At 49.3% G+C, this 20,253-nt stretch overlaps 4 protein-coding genes across 4 annotated transcripts; 2 read left to right on the forward strand and 2 right to left on the reverse strand.

Annotated features, from left to right (window-relative positions):
• The first annotated feature begins 6,969 nt into the window (after positions 1 to 6,969).
• Positions 6,970 to 9,478, forward strand: F5B22DRAFT_56995 (uncharacterized protein). Its single transcript, XM_047973150.1, has 3 exons — positions 6,970 to 7,682; positions 7,733 to 7,740; positions 8,207 to 9,478. Exons 1-3 carry the CDS (start codon positions 7,060 to 7,062, stop codon positions 9,448 to 9,450), a joined length of 1,875 nt encoding a protein of 624 aa, XP_047832946.1. The 5' UTR covers positions 6,970 to 7,059; the 3' UTR covers positions 9,451 to 9,478.
• Positions 9,479 to 14,339: 4,861 nt separating this feature from the next.
• Positions 14,340 to 15,048, reverse strand: F5B22DRAFT_644671 (uncharacterized protein; the record flags this gene model as incomplete). Its single annotated transcript, XM_047978463.1, has 2 exons — positions 14,340 to 14,886; positions 14,945 to 15,048. The coding sequence occupies 2 exons, from the start codon at positions 15,046 to 15,048 to the stop codon at positions 14,340 to 14,342; spliced, it is 651 nt and encodes a 216-aa protein (XP_047832947.1).
• A 66-nt stretch (positions 15,049 to 15,114) lies between these two features.
• F5B22DRAFT_57129 (uncharacterized protein) lies at positions 15,115 to 15,685 on the reverse strand. Its single transcript, XM_047973161.1, has one exon. The coding sequence runs from the start codon at positions 15,551 to 15,553 to the stop codon at positions 15,260 to 15,262; it is 294 nt and encodes a 97-aa protein (XP_047832948.1). The 5' UTR covers positions 15,554 to 15,685; the 3' UTR covers positions 15,115 to 15,259.
• Positions 15,686 to 17,005: 1,320 nt separating this feature from the next.
• Positions 17,006 to 19,593, forward strand: F5B22DRAFT_653851 (histidine kinase-like ATPase; the record flags this gene model as incomplete). The annotated part of the gene is made up of 3 exons (XM_047979755.1): positions 17,006 to 17,116; positions 17,159 to 17,338; positions 17,394 to 19,593. 3 exons carry the CDS (start codon positions 17,006 to 17,008, stop codon positions 19,302 to 19,304), a joined length of 2,202 nt encoding a protein of 733 aa, XP_047832949.1. The 3' UTR covers positions 19,305 to 19,593.
• Between the last annotated feature and the right edge of the window lie 660 nt (positions 19,594 to 20,253).

Here is a 20,253-nt window from a genome sequence, read left to right on the forward strand (position 1 = left end):
GTTCTGTATATCCAACAATGTGCTACCACCCATTAGCGAAGTAGGCAGGTTCCCCAAAGCGAGAAGCTCTAATGGTGAATATGGATGGTAAACCGTATGGCACTTATTGACAGTGCTGAAGCACGACGTAACTGGAGAGTTTAACTCAAGGCTTGTTCATATTGCCAACTGCCTTCCTTGTATCTTCGTTAGAGGACTTGCTGTTGTCGCAGCGAACCAAGCAACTTCGAGTAGAAAGAGCTTAAAGTTTTGAGGCGGCGGCATGTGCGGCTACAGCCGTAAGGCGCACCATTGAGTACGGAGTATTTTCTACCCTACACCGTCAACCCTGGAGCTAGGTAGCAGGCCTTAACGCCCTCTGGCCTATAGGGTAGGATACAAGAAAGGACGAAGCAGGGAATGGCACTCGGGATCAAGCCGCACTTTAACAGAGCCTCAGGGTTGACCAGGACGTGCCACCGCATCGTAGCATTGGCGTGAGCCACCTTTAAGGGCTGCTTGCACTTGGAGCACTATACTGCATATCAAGCGTGCCATGAAGGAATAAATTGATCCATTCAGCCTCGGCGCCGTCACTTCTGCAAAGTCGATGCCGTCATGGGTTCGCTTTTGTCAAAAGCGGCTATCATGGAAATAACACCGCCGCATCGAGCGGCAGTGATCAACTTACAATTCGCAGTATAGGTTCAAAGCACACCGAGACAGGTAGAGGGTCGAACCATGATCAACGTCATGTATACGACGCCGTTATGCCTGTCCACCGAGCACAGCCGGGCCCATGCCTAGCCGCAGTCTCATTACACTGCGCCACGGGATTAAATCAAGTGCCTGCCTACTTCACCATCTACCTAACCTACTTGGTAGTCGGAAATACATGTATGCGACCAAAACGCGGGCAGGTAGGCAAGGGCCTCGATATATCGCCGTAACACTAAATCTGACACTGATACGCGGGCTTGTACCGCCTGGGCGAGCCTGGGCTATCTACGCGATGTGACAGGTTCATCTGATCCCGCGCATGAGCCTTGAGTATCTCTATCTGTTGAAAGTCTGTGAGAATATGATTGGACTGTATGCAAGCAAACTCTCCAAAAAAAAATATACCGTCAACGTTAGATCTGCTTCTTCTGTTACAGTTAGTCACATACAAACGCTGCTATTTTGGGAGAGACCACCACTGTCTGCTCTCTCTTTCCCTTTGTCGTTTTCTTTTTCTGGAATTTCGTATTGGATGGGTAGGATTACATAGTGTGTACCTACATCAGCGAGGTGTTATTGTGTAGGGGGAGAGGAGGATTGATTCGTCTGCTTCCGGCCTTATCTAAACAACCCTACACGCACCTAGATACGTAAGCGAGAATGCAACCATCAGCCTTGGGATGAATAGCCTTGTTAGCCTCGGCATTTTCAGATGGTCATGGTACACCAGCGAGTCATGCATTGGAAATTGACGATGCTGATCATCACTCTCATCGTGACCTTAAGTAATCAATAGTGTGCGTCATGCCAGGGACGTGGGGGAATCTTAAGGGATGTTGGAGAGGATATAGTACACTAAACTCCAAGCTCATAGTCCCTGTTTTCCCCGTCTCATAAGATAGACGAACCAGTAATCACGGCAAGTCCCACGGCACATGTTATCCTCATCTGTAGGAACTGAAGATGAGCAAATACGACGCTGGTAAGCGCAAATCTGCAGCGGACCAGGGTGCCAAGGCGGGAATGATACTGAAGGATTGATTGCACATGCCAAGCCCCTGGTGTAAACTCAGCGCTCGCAGAAGACTTGCGAGTATCTCCAACTCGAGTAAATAGATCATAGCTGTGCTCGGTGTAATATATATACTCTGTGCAGGTTAAATGTCTTTGTACATAGGTTAGATGACCGGGCTTAGTCAGTTGACCGATATCCATCTCTTTCCTCGGCTGTTGACCGTGCCGTCTCTTAACCCCAGACAAAGAGGTTTCAATTTAGCGCTCGGATAACAGAGTCGGTCCGCAATACGCATCATCTACTTATATACTGTACAACAGCACTACACCTGCACACTCAGTTTTTCTCTAGACCACAGGTAACAGAATTGAGAAAAGGACTTGGGAAAGCGGGAGCTTCGGGCTTTAGAAAGAGTACAGACTTGAACGGCATACCTAAAAGGGTAGCATAGGTGAAGGTTGCTTTACCTACATAGTACTAGATTAGTACATGATGTGGTGCCACAAAATCGATGATCACCGTCTACCCCAAAAGATGCATGGCCTCCCCATCCTAATTTGAGGGAAGAGCAGGACAAGAAGCCTTCTATTCGTATACTCTAATTCTTGAATCCATTTTATCTACTGTCTCGGTGAGAGACCTGAAACTGTTGATAAGTCTAATTTGAGAACTAATCCAAGAACTAATAATACATACGAAGCTGATGGCAGAATAAGCGATACGGGGATAGAGCTCCACGTATGCATGCAGCTCGCTAGTATTGGGCCATGTAGCGTAAAGGACGTAGTGCGCATTATTGAAAACCGCATGGACAACACTTATTGTATTAACTATGCCCAGGTAGTTGCTTAAGATGAGAAGTATGCGAGTCGAGGAGAGAGCGCGATGAGAGCAATAGGTAGGTATATTGTGACAGGCCACCTCGCTGCCATGAAAGAGCAGCTATCCAGACTTTCCGAAAATAAATAGCCGCATATACTTAAGCGCTCAGACCAGGAAAGCGGATGGGGAGTTGCTGTGTATGTACTTAGGTAGATGTAGGCATTATTCCAACCCCTACCTTATAGCAAAGAGAACCCCAATTGAGCGGTGACGCTTCGTGACAGCCTTGGTTCTACCCCGAAATATTGCCCACCCCGCCTCTGTCTCCTCGGTCTCGAGTACCTACATAGTATGTGGTAGCGTACGGAGTCCGTTCGGGCGGTTGGGAACAAGCTTTCGGGTTTTCTGGTTACGCCAGTTTTGCCTATCGCGGCGTACGGTGCATCGCCGTTGAAATGAAAGTATCGAATGCAACCAGTTTATGTTCCCGGTGGCCGAGATTACTAAGCTCACAATGTAGGGTATTATCCTCCTCATTGTAAGTAGGCAGTCGGAGTATTATAAGTCATAAGTATATGGTATACTTCCAGCATTATAGATAGTATAGCATAGAGGTAGTGGTATGGGCGTGTTTAGCTGAGATCTGTCAACGTGTCAACGGGGGTCAATCCTCGAGCCTAGACCGTTTTCTTGGCGGTGTGACATCTCCCACATCGTGTCCTGGTATATATCTTTCTCGTCTTATAGTTTAGGTTAGGTATGTTACTTGTCCTAGTATTTCCTGCTTTAGATCTATCCTACCACTCATCTTGCAGTATCTTCGTCCTGGCACACTGAAGAGATGAAAAGCCGCGAGAAAAGTGAACAGATGGAAAAAGATAGAAATGATTGAGAAGAGACCCTCGCATCTTGAAAAAAAAGGGAACTTAGGGTAACACCACACTCATTCAGTCTTTCACACTTACACGCGCTCTCTTTCGCGCTCGCCTCACCTCAAACCTCGAGCCTCGAACCTCGCTATTCTCCAACGGTTCCTCCTGTATCCGACGATCCTCGGCCCTATCGGTTTCGCTGCCGTTAGGGAGCCCCGTCCTAACTTTGCGCCTCACTCCGTTTGGCCTCATGACAGAATGACTTCTGTCACGTCTTGCGTTCGACGATGCGTCGACCCTCATATTATTCTCCTTCACGTTCGTTCTTTTCTCCAAATCGACCGCAGACTGATTGAAGCACGTAGTAGCAGTCGCACCAGTAGGGAGCCTTTCTTAGTAGTAGGTAGTAAATATTAGTTCGTTGGAATTGTTCGTCAAATAACCGCTTTGGATAATAACGCCACAATCGACAAAAGTCAGTCTCATATCTGGGGTTTTATGACGCTGGAAGCCGATCAAGGTTATTCTTGGTACGATCCCCGCAATGCTGTCTTTTCATCCTATCTTTTTCTCCTACGCCTCTTCCCCTTCCTCATCCCCAGTCAAGGGTCGCGGTCGAAGTGGAGGCATCGTGCCGAGCAAATCTTTAACCTACAACACGAAGTATCCCACCTTCAAACGTACGCATACCCGCCATGTCAAAGGTAGGTAGGCCTAGTAGGTAGGGTAGGTGCACAAAGAGATCCTGTATCGTATTGCGACGAAGGGCAATTCATCTATTTCATCCCACCTTTTCTGAAACCCTCATGCGAGCCGGTCCAGCTTGCAGATTCGGACGATTTCCCTAAGCTCGCCTGTCACAAACCGTTTCGACTTTGCTCGGGACCAGGCCAATTATCGCCCATCGCACAGCCGTACCTTAGTACAGATTGATTATCTTAGTACGACCCTTTGTCTCTGTGTGTCTCCTGTCTCCATCCACATCACTCTCTCTGTGTTTGTGTACCGCTGTACTCCTCGCGGTCCCTCCTATCCTATCTCATCTCGTCCTCTTCAGTCAATGTAAAGTTTGTGCTATCATGTACAATGTATGTATGTCCCTAGCTAGCAAGCTGCCATACCTACATACATACGTACGTACATACATATCACATACACTCACACACACACACACACCAACCACTACCGGCATGCATAATTTCTTTCCCTTTCGTCTACCCTTACCCTGCCAGGGAGGGAATTTTTGAAGAGCACCAGGAAAAGATAGGTACCTATAACTTGGACTGGGCACCGATCCTCCGGACTACGCTACACATACTAGACGTGACTATGCACCGATCCTCCGGACTATCAGACATGCAAGCTGCACGCCCCGCGGAGGACCGTTGAAAGTGCAAAAGCAAAGCAAAGCAGAGCGAAGATCCAAGATACCTCTACTTCTATTCAGTACGTCTACTTAACGTCTACATACAATATATCTTCCTTCCCCCCCTCTCTCGCTTAACTCCTAAATACCGTACCTAGAGTAGGTAGTATAGCTATCACCCCTGCTCACCACCACCATCATCATCCCTTGCTCGATCTCGGAGGCATAACATAAATCTCGACAAATTCATCCAATGGGATTAATTTAATTCTTTCGAAAGAGGGAAAGCCAAAGTTGAAAAATAAAAAAATAAAAAAAGAGGTGTCTCATTGCCCAGAGTTTGCACACCTTCAGAAATATCTTGAGACACTTCGTTTGTGTCATTAGTGGCAATAAGTAGATAACTGCAACACAAACGGCTTTCTCGAACGGACGGAGAATTAACCGCTGATCGGCCTTTGAAAGCAAGATGTTGGACGTTCATAGATTCATTCTTAACCCTGGATTGGAGGAAAGATTTCCCCTCTATTTCTCTTCTCTAGGATTACAAAATGCCTAGTTAAGTAAGCAGAAATAGTGCAGACGACCTCAGGAGTGCAATAATAACAGGCATCAAATATCCCTTTCAAGGTAGTGAGTGAGTGAGTGAGTGTGTAGACGAAGCTTGCTCGACTTAGCAGACGTTCAAGGTTGTCTTCGCTCTACTTACAGTCTAGGATTGCCGCATCATCTTCCGCGCCGGAATCAGAATACCATAAGTACACTTTATTCCACGAACTAAAATTACTTCTTGACCATTCTTTCACCATCTACCCGTTCTAGCTATCTCATGTTACCCACCGCCTAATCTAGTGTGCAGGGACCAGTAGCGCAGCGCTGCATAGCTTGAATCCCTGAGCAATGATTAGCAGCGCATGCTTCACAGTCTCGACAAGGGTGCACCCTGGCCATATCCACAAAGCCCATGAGCCCTAGACTGACTAGGATCCCACCATTCTGGCACCATGGTGTCCTCGTCGAGGTCCACCAAGCGTCCAGCTAGTGTTGCTCTGAGATGGTAGCGTACGCTACGACCAGACTACGACACTGCGTCGAAGAAGAGACCTGGAAGGGTTAGTCCAAAAGTCCATTTTCCTCCTGTCAAGGCTCCAATTTGCGAATGTCTCTAAGATGCAACACCATCGTGCCATGTTCGCCTGCCTTGCTGGTAATTTCAACGGCGTGCTCAACGGCAGTCTCTTCGGCCCCCTTTTGTGATGTCCTGCTTGCACCCACCCCCCTCCCCCCCCAGCAGAGTCCGCCATGCCTTGCCACGGTTCTGTCATGGATGATTCCCCCCCCCCATTGTCGTGTGCCCGTGCCAGCTTAATGTCAATGCCACCCGGGTTATCAGGTAGCGAGAAGGACTGCCAAGCAGGTCCCGGCGACTATGCAGCGACTGGCACGGTACACTGTAGCGTAGTGCTGTAATCTGTACATGCTAGTCTACGCTATACACCCCTCCCCTGTCGTCCGAATTGTTCTCATATCTAATATTAATATTAAAGTCGCACAAAAACCTCCCACGATCCTAGCGACATAACCAAGATTGTTGAGCTCTTCAACCGTCGACTCGACCGTTCGGCGATATCAACCTCTGCGCGCCATAGCCACCAGTAGCACGTTGCTTCCCAGGCCTCCAAGCCCCAGGAGACCTTTGCGCCGTGCTACAGGAGAGGCCTTGTGTTCATGCTGCAGCTCTCCGCCTTTCGCCGTCCTCTTAGGTTTCCACTGCACAACCGCGCGCCGTACTACTGGATCTTCTAACTTCGACTGACCCAGTGCCACAATCGACTCTTTTCGTCCGACGGAGACTCTGAGATTGCCGCTGTCTACCCTTCACCGTGTTCACTAGAGTGTTGCTCGCCTTCTATCGCCCACTACTATATATATTTACCCCACGAAGGTGCCTTGAGAGGGCTGGAGTATCGTGATTAATAGTTAACCATCCATCTGTTAACCGGCAGCCTCCCTGGAGCGCATATCTCCCTGAGCTTGTGCAACACCCTCTGCTGACTAACCTAGCGAGCAAGTAGCGGGAGTAGAGTGGAAGAAAGGGACGCATCTGAACTTACCACCCTGTCGAGACTGTTACATCCTAGTATGCGCACCTCCCAGCTTGGCCGCATCGTGCTTCTCAAGAAGAACCGTACTTCTGAGGAAGCTCCTTCCGATCCCAAATAAGGTGTGTGGCGGCTGATTCGAGAAAGACCCCGGGAAGAACGCAGTCATCTCGGACAGCATCCATGCAAACCCTTAGCCGTGGTATCGAGCAGCTGTCTATTCCTACTGGCCAGCGTAGAGGCAGATCTGACTACGTGGCCAGCGCTCTAGACCTAACCCGGGCCCGAGCAGAGGAGAAGGAGTGTGCTCTGCGCGGCACGAGGGCCTATCCTTCTCCGCCTATGTCAGGTTCTCCCCCGCGCCCGCCGAAGCCAAACCAAGAGGCCGCTGAGCGAGGTCAAGGGGGCTTCCAGGCTCCGTCTCACGATGCGTATCGTACGGGTCCAGCTATTTCGGGGGTCGATTATCGAGCGGCGCCTCCTCAACCTCTACCGCCACCACCTCCCCTAACCGCTTCGCGCCCCTTCCCGTTAGAAACGCCAGACCGAATCCCGTATCAATATCGGCGTCCGGAAGATACAATAGGACGGCAAATAGCATATCCACCACCTCCGGGACAGATGCTACAACAGTCGCAATACTCATTACCCCCGGTGGGTGGACCTGCACTTGGTGCTGCTTCGTATTCGATGCCCACGAATCCCCCAGGCCCAGAGAACCCATCATTCACCTCTCCGAAGTCTCAAAGGAAGACCAAAGGTCATGTTGCGTCTGCTTGTGTTCCATGCAAGAGAGCTCATCTCCGGTAGGTTGTGATGTGATCTAGCCTTCAGTATATGTACTGACATCTCGCAGGTGCGATGGTATGTATACTTCTTCAGTCCAGCGTGGTGTTTTGAGAACAGAGCCTGTGGCCTTGGATCAGATCTAGACCCAACGTGGTATCCCATGGTCCCGCGAACAACACAAAATCCATGGCAAAGGTTGAGGCCCGGGGATAGCATTTGTGAGTTTTGGAAGTAGATGGCTCAAGTGGGCACTTCCAAAATCATACGGCCAGAACTGGACTCGAAATTTAAGTGGCTGAATGCGCACAGAGAAGCGGCCGGAATGCTCGTACTGCTTGAACAGCGGATGTGGGAGATTTGGGGTGACCTCCAGAACGGCATTATAATAATCGAGTGCTTTGGCTTGGGAGAAAGAGATGTAACAAATCCGGTGTACAATGTCCGGGCGACGTGATTCCAGAAGCAAGTGCTTCAAATACCCTACCAACGCTCACCCATGCTCAGGTATCAGGCCGTAAAGCTGACTATGAATACTCAACAGCCCAAAGACCATGCTCACGTTGTTTGAGCAACGGAAAGGAAGACGCCTGTATAGACATACAACATAAAAAACGCGGAAGGCCACGGTTACGTGATGATCGTGAACCTCGTTTCGAGGCCGGACGATTTCCACACCCTCCTGACCCGAATCTCCAGAGACCACTCTCGCTTTACGCACCACCTAGTGCTCCCGTTGTTCCGTACGAGGACCCGTTGCGAAGAAGTCAATCTTATCGAGTCGTAAAGCCACAGCCTAACGAGACTGTTGCGCCTAGGTTCCTCGAACGTGGCATGGAGACGAGCGTCTTCCCGCCTCCACTGTCAATCGCAAAGCAAGCCCCAGAGCCAATCGCCTTCTTGACGATAGGGGATCTGGAAGTGGTAAGAGCTTCTAGCACCTTTATTGACGCAACCACATCAAATGCCCAGTCAGCGTTAGGATATCGATCCCAACCAATCACGGGCCGCAAGTTGGCGGATATGATCACGCCTCCCGAACGTGATCGTGTAGTTGCGTTATGCAAATCTCTCCAGAATGAACAGCTTGCCAAGGAGCCAAATTACTTACCGCCCATCTACGGAAGAGATGAGGAAGAGCGGGTGATCAATGCGCAGCCTTTTGGTCCCGAGTCAGTGTCCAGGTACCAGCTGGACCGTCAAGAATTCTTCACTTTTGTCGCGGCCGATGGTCAACCCCGACCGCATCCTGTTCGTGTTGGATTGGCTAAAGATGATTCGATATATTTCGTAGTACTTTTGTTAATCTCGCCCAGCCGGTCTTTTCCCCCTCCAGCTCCGTCGCCTCGATCACGAGATATGACGTACTCGTACCCGCCCCAACCCTTCTCTCAGCTAACGCCCGTTTCGGCTTCCTTTGATCCTGGTCGGACACGGTTGACCGATCCACCCCGAGAGAGTAGTTTTACACCAAGGCAGCCTGAAACGCCGGCCCAGCTGATCTCCGCTCTCAGCCCCGGTGTGAGTCCCAATGTGCCGTCATATTCGGCATCGGCGTCGGCAAGGAGTGAGCATCCAGGAGGGTTGTCACACCAGATTCCCAGGAGCGAACTTCCGCTCACTCGGCCGACCCAGCAACCTGAATATCAGCTACCCCCGATCCGGAGCCAGCAGCAGCAACCTGGCCAACCGGCGGAGGCTACTTGGCCGCGAGATGACCGCACCAGCCGTGTGGATATTGGCGGCTTGATCGAGAAGCCTGGGACATCGCCGCGCCGCAAACCATGAGATCTATTTTCCGCTGTCGACAGACATGGCGACACATGTGCTTTCTTTAACTCGCCTCAGATAAGACTATCTGGGAGTTGGTCCCTCAGCGTTTTCTTTGCAAGCGTTCTCGTGCCAGCGTCCAATTCTTTTACTTGATCTTTTTGCCCAATATACCCCAATACAGTATATTGTCCATCAGCGCTGGAGATACCACTTGTACAACACACACTGCATACCCTGTGCTCAACATTGCATCGCTCTAGGCTGGTTCCTTTTCGAATCTCGCGATTTTTTTTTTCTTTATGTGGCATCATCTTGTGGGCGTTAAGCGTGTATTACCGAGCTGTTTCGGTTTGTTTAAAGCAGCTGTCCATCACGAGTATTGAGAAAAAATTTTCATGCTGGGCCAGTGTTGGTGACACTTTCTGAGGTCAGCCGACCTTGAAACGTCAGTAGCAATGGCAACACTAAGCGGAAGCCAGAGCATACGGTATCTTTCATAGGAAGACGAGGTTACGGAGTCCTTGTTCGATCGATTGGGAGAGAGGCGTGGGAGGCAGTCTGTTTTTTGTTTTCTTAATGTATCATTACTGGCTCCAACTCTGGTGGCGCTGGCCGCTTAGGCGTGGCATTTCGAGGGTGCATCGACATGGGGCCGGAACGGACGGTTCCCTTTCTTTACCGCTCTGCCAATGGAGGCAGCATATATGTACAAACCCTTTTCCTAGTTGCCACTACTAGGAGATGGACAAGGCCGATAGGTATACGACTCGGCGCCAGGTGCAGGGAGGTTCATGTGATGGATGAGCGTTAAGCGAGCTGTATGATAGTCTGCGGGAGAAAGAAGCATGGTGTTATGGGAAACAAATCAAATGCGCAAGAGGACAAGCTGTGTAGTCATAATTGATGTTGATGAGTAATTCTGAGCATGAGGAAGAGAGCTGCTTTAACCTCCAGCGAAACAGTAGATTTGAATTGAATGAGTGGTCAAGTTGTTGATGGGTTACCTCACCAGGCTGGGAGGGGAAGACGGCGGGGCGGGTGAAACAGAACGAAACTGGGTCGAAGTCGAGAGACACAATAGGAAGTGGGGAATACAGGGTAGACTCATAGAACTAAATAAAGTCATACTTTCTTGCTCCTAATATTTCAAGAAAGATAGGTAATCTCTTCTGAGAGGATTGGTGGAGTTATAATTCACACCCATTAAGACTTTGGGAAAGTTGGTTGCCGGCGGGAACTCACACACGCTCGTTCCACGTTGTTCCATGAACCAACCTATCACCGTTTCCCCATGCACAACGCCATAAGACGCGCCAGGGCAGAGGAAGAAAGAGAAGGGGGTATAGCATAACCGGATAAGTTCGCATAAGAGATATACAATACGCCGCGTGACTGGAGTGAGTGTACCTGACATCCTATAGGCACATTCGTATCCTTTAGCCATTGTTATTACCATTCATTAGCGCCAATAGCGTAATGGGTGAAATGACTAGTGGCGTTGATGAACGAACTTGACTGATGCAAGGTACCGAGATTCGCTCTCATGGGGGGCGCTCGCTCGCTCGTTGGATCACCAGTTGGCCCGAGTCGACGAAATAACCTTAATCATTCGAAGAGCGGTTTATGGCGCACCATTTCACCATAACTAGTATCGTGTAAACATATGGATACTCGTGGCATCTGTTGGTAGGAAGGAAAGCGATGCGACTGACTACTGGTTCGCTGTCTATCAATACCCCTGTGAGCTAATGCCTTTCTCTACAGCTGCTTTCTTGGCTATATGTCTTATGATAGATAGTGATGTTGGTCGGGGCACCAGCAGTTATATAGGAGGTGTTGAGGGGACCATTCGCGGATCTCTGCCATCGACGAGGAATGCCTATTACCGGACCAGGGTGGCGTGCCGGGCTCGGTGTTCGTTGTACTACACCCGTCGGTCAGTGACGCTGCTAAAGGACAGCTGGTAATGTTCATGTCATAGGAATTTCGAGGGTGTCGGGTCCTGACGGGTACTATATTGCGATGAGGATTAGTTTACCATTTCCTACATCGATGGTGAGCTTACCACCTAGAAATATCTTCGGCTGCTGCTTCGAGTAAGTCAAGAACATTTAGAAGGTTAGCTTAACAGGATACCTAGAACGAGGTCTCCTCAGCCACGATTAACGGTGTGTGTCCTGGACAAGGGGACTTAAGATAACTGACTCTCCGGAGCTGGAATATTGGTAACAGTAGAGTTCTTAGTATTGGAGGGTCCGAGGCACTGTACAGTTTGATATACCTCTGTGTTCTCATTCACTTGAGCAAGGCATTTGGGTCTGGTACAATAGGTAGGAGCAGACGATTAAATCATAAGTTATAATATATTAGAAACAAGAGTGATTTAGGCACCATCAGCATCGGAATGTGGTCCTGCGAATCCATTATGCATGTGTAAGGTATATGGCATTTAATACGTTGATAAAATGAATGTATTAACGTCCAGATAGCTGGATCTGAGTGGAAGGGGTTTTTATTTGACTAGGTAACCTGGATGGTGGACGGCTAGAGAACTAAAAGCGTGGGAAGGAATCCATCAGATGATAGGCAAGGCGTATAATGACGGAGAAAGGGGTGGGCGAGGCAAGGAAAGAGGCAGATGAATGACATCTGGCGCTGTAAAAGTGCATTCCATCCATTCCGTTTCGTGCGGTCAGCGACTTCTTGCCTCCAAATCCTGTTCTACCCCTTCTTCTACCCATCCCTTATTTCTTTTTCTTTTCTACCCAAGTCGCCTCTATTTATATTTGTCGCTCACCGTCAACAGCTATCAAGCTAGCTTTTACTATGCAGGTAAGTTAGGTCCAAGGGGGGTACCTAACCCTCTACTATACAAAGATAGCTTCCTACGTGGATCTTTAAACCCGACCTCAACGTACTATGTAGTATTTCTCCAACTTGCCTAAGACGTCATGTCATGTATGTAAGTTTCCTTAGGCTGCGTATAAGCGCCAGGGTCCACTGACCTGGGATAATCCTTCTCGCCATCTCGCTCCGCACCGCGACCAAGACCAAGGCAATAGGTAATCGAGACGGGCAGGGCAGACCGATGAGGGGCAAGCAAGAAGCAGGCCTGCTACAAGTCTTGGCTCCGAAGCCTGATTCCCAGTAACATGTGCAGTTATATCTTGTATGCATTAGGCTCGCATCTGTAGGTCATATCTAATGCATGCAGGGGAGACAGAAATCTCCGTGTGTTGCGGTTGGGCGGCGACCAGGCGAGGATAGCTGCATTGCAGTAGAATGTGGGTGCCACTACACACCGCAACATCCGAGGAGAAGATCAGCAATCAAATGGCCAATGCCATGTAACCAGTCATTTGGAATACACGTGAAGCTTGGTCTCTTCCATGCCTTCATTCGTGTTACCCCCGGCCGAACGCGATAGCGGGCGCAGCAACGAAACAGGAGGTCCGAAGAAGATAAATGCTTCGTTGGTGATTTGCGAAAACACAGGCGGTGTTCTGAGACGGGGAGCCGATCAGAGCTGTCCCTCCTATCCGCCTCTATCCTCTCATTACCTGTCTACCTCTTTCTCCTCATGTCTGCGTGGTACCAAGTAGGTGGGTAGCAATCTATAAAATTGTCCGAACCGCCGTCGTATTGCAGCCGGCTATGTGGTCATGTTGCTGAACCCATTGATCCGCGTCTGATTTGCCGAATGCGACAGTGGGTAGATACAGCCCTGTTGAGGACAGTACTCTTCATTGCACGGCATCAACAAGAGACGAGAAGATAGGAAGACAGAGTAACATCGATCAAGGGGTAGAAGCTGCCATGAATGCACTGCTTGACGCCGGCACCCTGGTCGAGCGATTATGCCATCTCCACCTACTTACTCACTTACTGTATATACAGATACCTACCTACATGGAAATACTCGCATGGCATGCATTATTCAGCTCATTAGTTGCGCTCATTTTGGAGGGCAGGATTTGCCGCTTCGGCGCGCCACCACACTAGGCGTCTTAATCCTCCTAACCCCAGCGAAGAGGCGGGAGCTAAGCATCCCTACATGTCCATGTAAGGGGACGGACTAGGGTCTACTTATGAGAGAGAGTAGGTTGGCGCGAGTCTGATATTGAAACTATCTCTACACTTCGTTCGTAGCGCTTGTTTCCTCTTTGGCCTGCCTATCAAAAGCCAATGTCGTTATCCAACATCATAAACTACATACTCAACAGTATAACCTCTAGTTCTAGCTTCTAAATAATTAGATACAAATCATCCTACGGAGTACACGAGCAAGGAAAATCAACGGCCATGGAGCTTTACCTGCTGTCCTTGGCGTTCGCCCCGCTCCCCGCCCTGTAAATACCCTGCAGTGAGTGAGCGGTGCAGGCGACCGACTGCCTTGTTTTCTGTATTGTACTTTGTCCGCCACGGACTGACATGGCCGATCGACAGATACGAGTTGACCAAGGGCGGTTGGATATAGGGACCTAATGCCGGGGACTAATTATTGGCACCAGAATAATATGGGAACCCACCGTAGACGATACCTCACCAGCTACGTACATATCTTGGCGGGGGAACAAATAGAGAAGGCTGACACAGGTCGGGTTGGTTGTTGATGCAACAACGCCAACAGACAGACTGCAATGTTGACCAACAGTCTGAGACGCGGCTATTGAGCCAGTCAGAAGGTATTTGAAAAGACCTTTATCACATTGCCAGGGAAAGAAGAAGAAAAAAAGCAAAAGTGAAGAAACGCAAAGAAAACTGCTCTCTATTCTATTGGGTATAGTGCGACCTAGCTAAACGAATGAAATAATTGCAGGGCGACGAATGAAAGACGACCGGATCCTAAACTCCTCAAAATGAACCGAACCATTTGCGACCGACCAGCCGACTCTTTCATAACATCAGCGTGAGTGCGATGGCTTATCTTGATGAGACGCGTTGCGGATACGTTCTGAGCGTCTTTGTTCTCGTCTGTTTCCATGTTGCTCGGAGTCTGTTGCCGACCCCCTCGTCATAACGGGAAGGGCTCGAGCACTTGATGATTCTCCATTGGACTTGCTTTTCTTCCGTTGATGGGACCCAGTGGCCACGGCGTTCCGGGGCCCAGAAGAGCTACCAGATAAGTCGGATGTCGGTCCTCCCGCAAGCTCGTCAATTTCCGCAGACATCTTGTCTTTCTCCGGAGGGCTTTGATCGCCTAATACTTCGTCTAGGGACCGCTTTTTGGTTGGTAACATCGCGGGAGGCAGAGGGGAAAGCGGCGATAAACCCATGAGGGGCTCGTTGCCGAGTGACGATATTCCGTGAGCCATACCTGCCGTGTCGGGATCGCTCACCTCAGAGGTCTGTATGTGTTGCAAGAGCCTCCTCGTCACTGATCGTCGAGGTCTACGGTCGGAGGACCGCGAACGAGTGCGCGACGATTCTAAATCGTCTGAACCTGCATCTCTGTCACACATGTTATCGTTAGCGTGCGTGGCTCGGGAAGAGAGGTCGAAACGCGTACGATGAACCTCTTGTGGCCTTGGTTGAATAGGTTTCTTCATCCTCTCGGCTGTCCTGTGACGACGACGGAGGGTTTCGAACTTGGCTGTTCTGTCGTTGACTCATTTTACAAGTTGAGGTGATGTTGAGGGGTCGCTTGCCCAGTTATGATAGTATGAGCGTGACATGGTGCAGTGAAGGTCCAAACTGGTATATATTCCACCAGAAATGAGGCAACCCGATCACATTGTCTACCAACAACGACATGGTCTTGTTATGAGGATATCACATGGAGGCGGCATGGGTAAAACTCGGCATACATGCCCCTCGCATCGAGCTATCGTCCGGCTAACTGCGCCTCCCACAAAAGAATTCGATAAGATGGTATGGTATGGTTCGCAGATACTTTTTCTGCCTTGGGGCGTAACATTCTAAATGCCCAGCACGTGAGGGCTCGGCCGGTTACTAAGGGGAAGTGGCTGTGCGACCGACTGTATAATAACCGCAAAGGGAAGAGAGTATGTGTACTGTAGTCAAGACGGCACGAGGAGGAGGTTGGACTGTGTGATGGAAGCGAGGGCAAGATCGAGAAGCGATGAACAAGGGTTGCCATCCTGAAAGCGAGCCACATTAACAAGGCTGTTTCCTGCACTTGTCACGAGCCTTCCCGGCCGCCCGCCCGTTTCAACATAGGCCTGTTCTTGGGCCAAGCGTAAATACCTTCTACGGCACACTCTCAAGCATGAGAAAACGTGACGAGAATTGCAGACTCTGGCCAGAGGGAATGCGCCCATAGCACCGGCGATATGAGCAGGCATAGGGAGAAGACCGAGCTAATATTAGTATCTATTGTTTCTAATCGATGTGTTATGCCTGGTTGATTTCCAGGGTTCACTATGGTCACTTGGTACGTGAATGAAACATTCCTCGAATTATCGAGGTCTTTTGAAGATGGGCCAACGAAAACGGCCCCCAAAAACACACACGCTACCCAGACCAGACCAGGGACTCAGCCGCCACATCCCCTGGGCTGCGTTTGGCGATCAAGCGTGGCTGGCCACGAAGGAAGCTAGCGCTGAATCCTTCGAGATGGGTTCTATTGTTGAATATACCTAGTGTTTAGAAGTGCCAGGCGTCCTTTTGATTACTCACCAGTTTTATTTTTACTTTAAAGCGAGAGGGAGACCTCAGTTCCAGACCTGAGGCCTCTGACGTGCGGCCACCAGCTGGAATATCAGAGGTGGCGAGTCGATAGAGAGGTAAGTAGAGGTCATTCCTAACTTAATGCCTTACCAAAGTTCTTACTATGTAAGTAAGTATGCCTACTTGCTGCAAGTCGGACACTCGCTGATTTACCTAGGTTAGGTATTTATAGAATCTTTATCGAATACCCCCCTGCGAAGATGAACTGGGCACCGGTACCTTTTCACCGCCTAGGGCATCGCGATTCAATCTTCGAACGTTTTGAAAACGATGTCGATGAAGAACCTGGCATTACCTATGATACCTACCTTATACATGCAAGGGAAGATACTGTGCTGTGTGCATTCCATGTCTTATGATGATAATGGGAGATAGTTTTGGTGTGTTTTTTGCACGCCTATATGTCTAGCGACCTTTCAGCGACCTTCTAGCGACCTGCACTGATACTGCCACTGGAACATGTGCGCCAAAGCGCCTAGGCCAATCAAGATTTAGTGTTGATCAGCGTTGGTACTGGAAGTCTCCGTCTACCTACTTCGTACTTAGCTACTGTATGGCACTTCCCTTCAAGTTATTACAACACAAAGCATTTCGAATCAAAAATCTCCTTCATCGACTCTGACGGATGATTTGCTTGATTATCCACGACTCATGATTTCCAGACACGTCGTGCTTCCATCTTCAGGGAAGCCGTCACACTGGACAGTGTCAAACTAATGACTAGGTAATTCGACTTGACACCACAGCCTGGCACCTCGAAAGCCCGGCTTCTAGCAATATCTCCCGACGCGTGGGAGTGACCAGATAACAGAGTGAGGTCCGTAACCCCGGCGTGAGTGTCGTTGGCATCTCTTGCAGCTATCGTGTTCCAAAGCTCATCATGGCCGATCGTATGGAAGTCGATGAGCCAAGGGGCACTAAGCGGAAAGATCCTCCATCGTCAACAGAAGACAACATCCCGCGTCGCATTCAAGCAAGTCTTTCCGCACCAGTGTGATCAGATATCGATGTCTAACGGCCACCCTTCGTTTAGGCTTTGGATCCAGATGTTGTTAACAAGATTGCCGCTGGAGAGATTATTGTAGCACCTGTTCACGCTCTCAAGGAGTTGATTGAAAACGCTGTTGATGCCGGCGCTACGTCACTGGAAGTTCTTGTCAAAGATGGCGGCTTAAAGCTGCTGCAGATCACAGATAATGGCCATGGCATCGATGTACGTCGCTGATCTGACCCCATCCTCATCCATTCCTGCTGATGTTTGCTCCTAGAAAGAAGACCTCCCAATTCTTTGTGAGAGATTTACCACCTCTAAACTCAAGAAGTTCGAAGATTTGAGCAGTATTTGCACCTATGGGTTTCGAGGCGAGGCCTTAGCAAGCATTAGCCACATTGCCCACTTGACAGTCACAACGAAGACCAAGGATTCAAGTTGTGCTTGGCGCGCTCACTATGACAGCGGCAAGCTGTCGCCAGCCAAACCCGGGCAATCGCCTGACCCCAAACCAACTGCAGGACGAGGAGGCACACAAATATCTGTCGAGGATTTGTTCTACAATGTGCCAACTCGACGCAGGGCTTTCCGATCCCCATCTGATGAATACAACAAGATAATTGACATGGTTGGGCGATATTCCATCCACTGCGCTGGGGTTGCCTTCTCGTGTAAGAAACATGGTGATGCCGGCACTTCTATTTCCGTGCAATCACAAGCTTCGACTCTAGATCGGATCCGTCAAATCCACGGTGGTAATGTAGCTAACGAGCTCATTGAATTTTCCGCAGCGGATGATCGGTGGGGATTCAAGGCATCTGGTTGGGCTACAAACGCAAACTATCACATCAAGAAGACGACCCTGTTGTTATTCATCAATAATCGCAGTGTGGAGTCCTCGAATATCAAGAAGGCCGTAGAGCAGACATACTCCGCTTTCCTCCCGAAGAGCGGGCACCCGTTCGTCTATCTCAGCCTTGAGATCGATCCTCAAAGAGTTGATGTCAACGTCCATCCTACTAAACGAGAAGTTAACTTCCTCAACGAGGACGAAATCATACAATGCGTCTGCGAAACGATTCGAGAGAAGCTAGCAGCAGTGGACACAAGCCGGACCTTCATGACTCAAACTCTACTTCCGGGTACTCTCCTTCCAGGCGGTACTTCTCAGGATATTGACAATTCCTCGTCCAAGACTCCGACCACTTCTCGGAAGACGCCTGCACGCCCCTATGAAAATAACCTTGTGCGAACAGATTCTTCACTTCGCAAGATTACTAGCATGTTCCCTAGTGCTGACAAAACTTCGGGGTCTAGCACCACAGCTGACAGTAACACGTCGAACGTCGGACTCGAGCCACAATATGAGGTTACGGATCGAGAGTCGACGTACTGTCGCCTGACCAGCATACGGGACCTTCGCACGGACGTGCGAGATGACATGCATCACGAGCTAACAGAGATTGTTGCTAACCATACGTTCGTCGGTATCGTTGATGAAAAACGACGGCTTGCTGCCATTCAAGGCGGCGTTAAACTCTTTCTAGTAGACTATGGTCGAGCGTGCTTCGAATACTTCTACCAAATCGGCCTGACAGATTTCGGGAACTTTGGCGTTATAAAATTTCAGCCGGCGCTGGACCTACGTGAGGTCTTACAGATTGCGGCTGAGCAAGAGAAGACAGCCGAGAAAGATGGCACATCGGTTGATGATGACGACTTCGACGTTGCAGAGGTTGTGGAGAAAGTAACCGCGCAGCTAATTGAGAGACGCCAGATGCTGCTCGAATACTTTAGTCTTGAGGTTACACCCGCGGGCGAGCTTCTCAGCATCCCGCTGCTTGTAAAGGGGTATGCGCCGTCTATGGCCAAGCTTCCGCAGTTCCTGCTCCGGCTAGGTCCCTACGTTAACTGGACGGAGGAAAAAGCATGCTTTGAATCCTTTCTAAGAGAGCTCGCTACATACTACGTACCCGAGCAGCTACCGCCACTCCCTGGGAACGACCAGGTAGAAGAGAATGTGCCTGATGAAATCAAAGCGAGAAGAGCACATGTCCGCCGAGCCGTCGAACATGTCTTCTTCCCGGCTTTCAAGGCGAGGCTTGTGGCGACCAAGTCATTCATGAAAGGCGGCGTGTTAGAGCTGGCTAATCTAAAAGGTTTGTACAGAGTATTTGAAAGATGTTAATGGGGCACTTGGAGCTTGTGTATGCCTATGTTGCTGAATTAAGAACGGTATCTAGGTAGCTTTAGCGTAGCTCCGAGCAAACCCAATGCGGATCACATACTACAGTATTCGAGCCCGCTGCGCCATCGGCCGTTTTGTAGATTAATTACTCTGTACAGACAGTCATACGTGAACAATGCCTACGTTTCTATTCATGATCATAGATAAGATGAGTCGCTAGAGGCTTATTCACTCTCGACACAAGCGAGAACGCTGCATACTCGTTTAGACGTGACGAAGGACAGCAAAGCGACAAGGTATGTAGGATGATTCCGCGCACACTGTAATTCACTCAGCACGTAGACGAGAATTTCTCACCCACGATTAGCCAGAATGGATGAGAGCAGATATGCAAAATCTAGAAAAGTTAAAGCTATAATTTTTGTCCACATTATACCCATCCGCGCCAGAGCCCTACACATTACCAAAGACGAAGCTCTCGAGACAGAGCGAATTATGAAAATCTGATTGACGACCTGCCCAGGCCCAAAATGCAGCTTATGATATGAGAATAAAGCGATATAGCCAATCAGATCCACGGAGACGCGGGCCTGTGTAGCTAGGTAGCTAGCTAGCTAGCGATACGAAACAAGAAGGTTAATTCAGGAATGGAATCAGGGAGGATCTATTTGCATCAGGTGGACTCAGCCATAAACAAACAAGTATTGAATCATATGAAGAAGAAGGGAACGTACTCAACATCGAGACGTGTAATCACATCCTCAAAAGGTCAAAATAACAACAACACTAATTCCAACAAAACGCATGAAGAAAAAAAAGAATTCGATCCCATGTATTGGTTTCCTTTCTCATTATCCATTCCCTCCCTCCATATTCCCAGGTGCTGTAAGAAGTAGGTAGAGAAGTATTTTAGAGAACCCCGACGAGACGAGTGAGGTAAAAACGAGAA

Source organism: Xylaria bambusicola (assembly GCF_022495145.1).
Source record: "Xylaria bambusicola strain CBS 139988 unplaced genomic scaffold F5B22scaffold_11, whole genome shotgun sequence".
NCBI lineage: Eukaryota > Fungi > Ascomycota > Sordariomycetes > Xylariales > Xylariaceae > Xylaria > Xylaria bambusicola.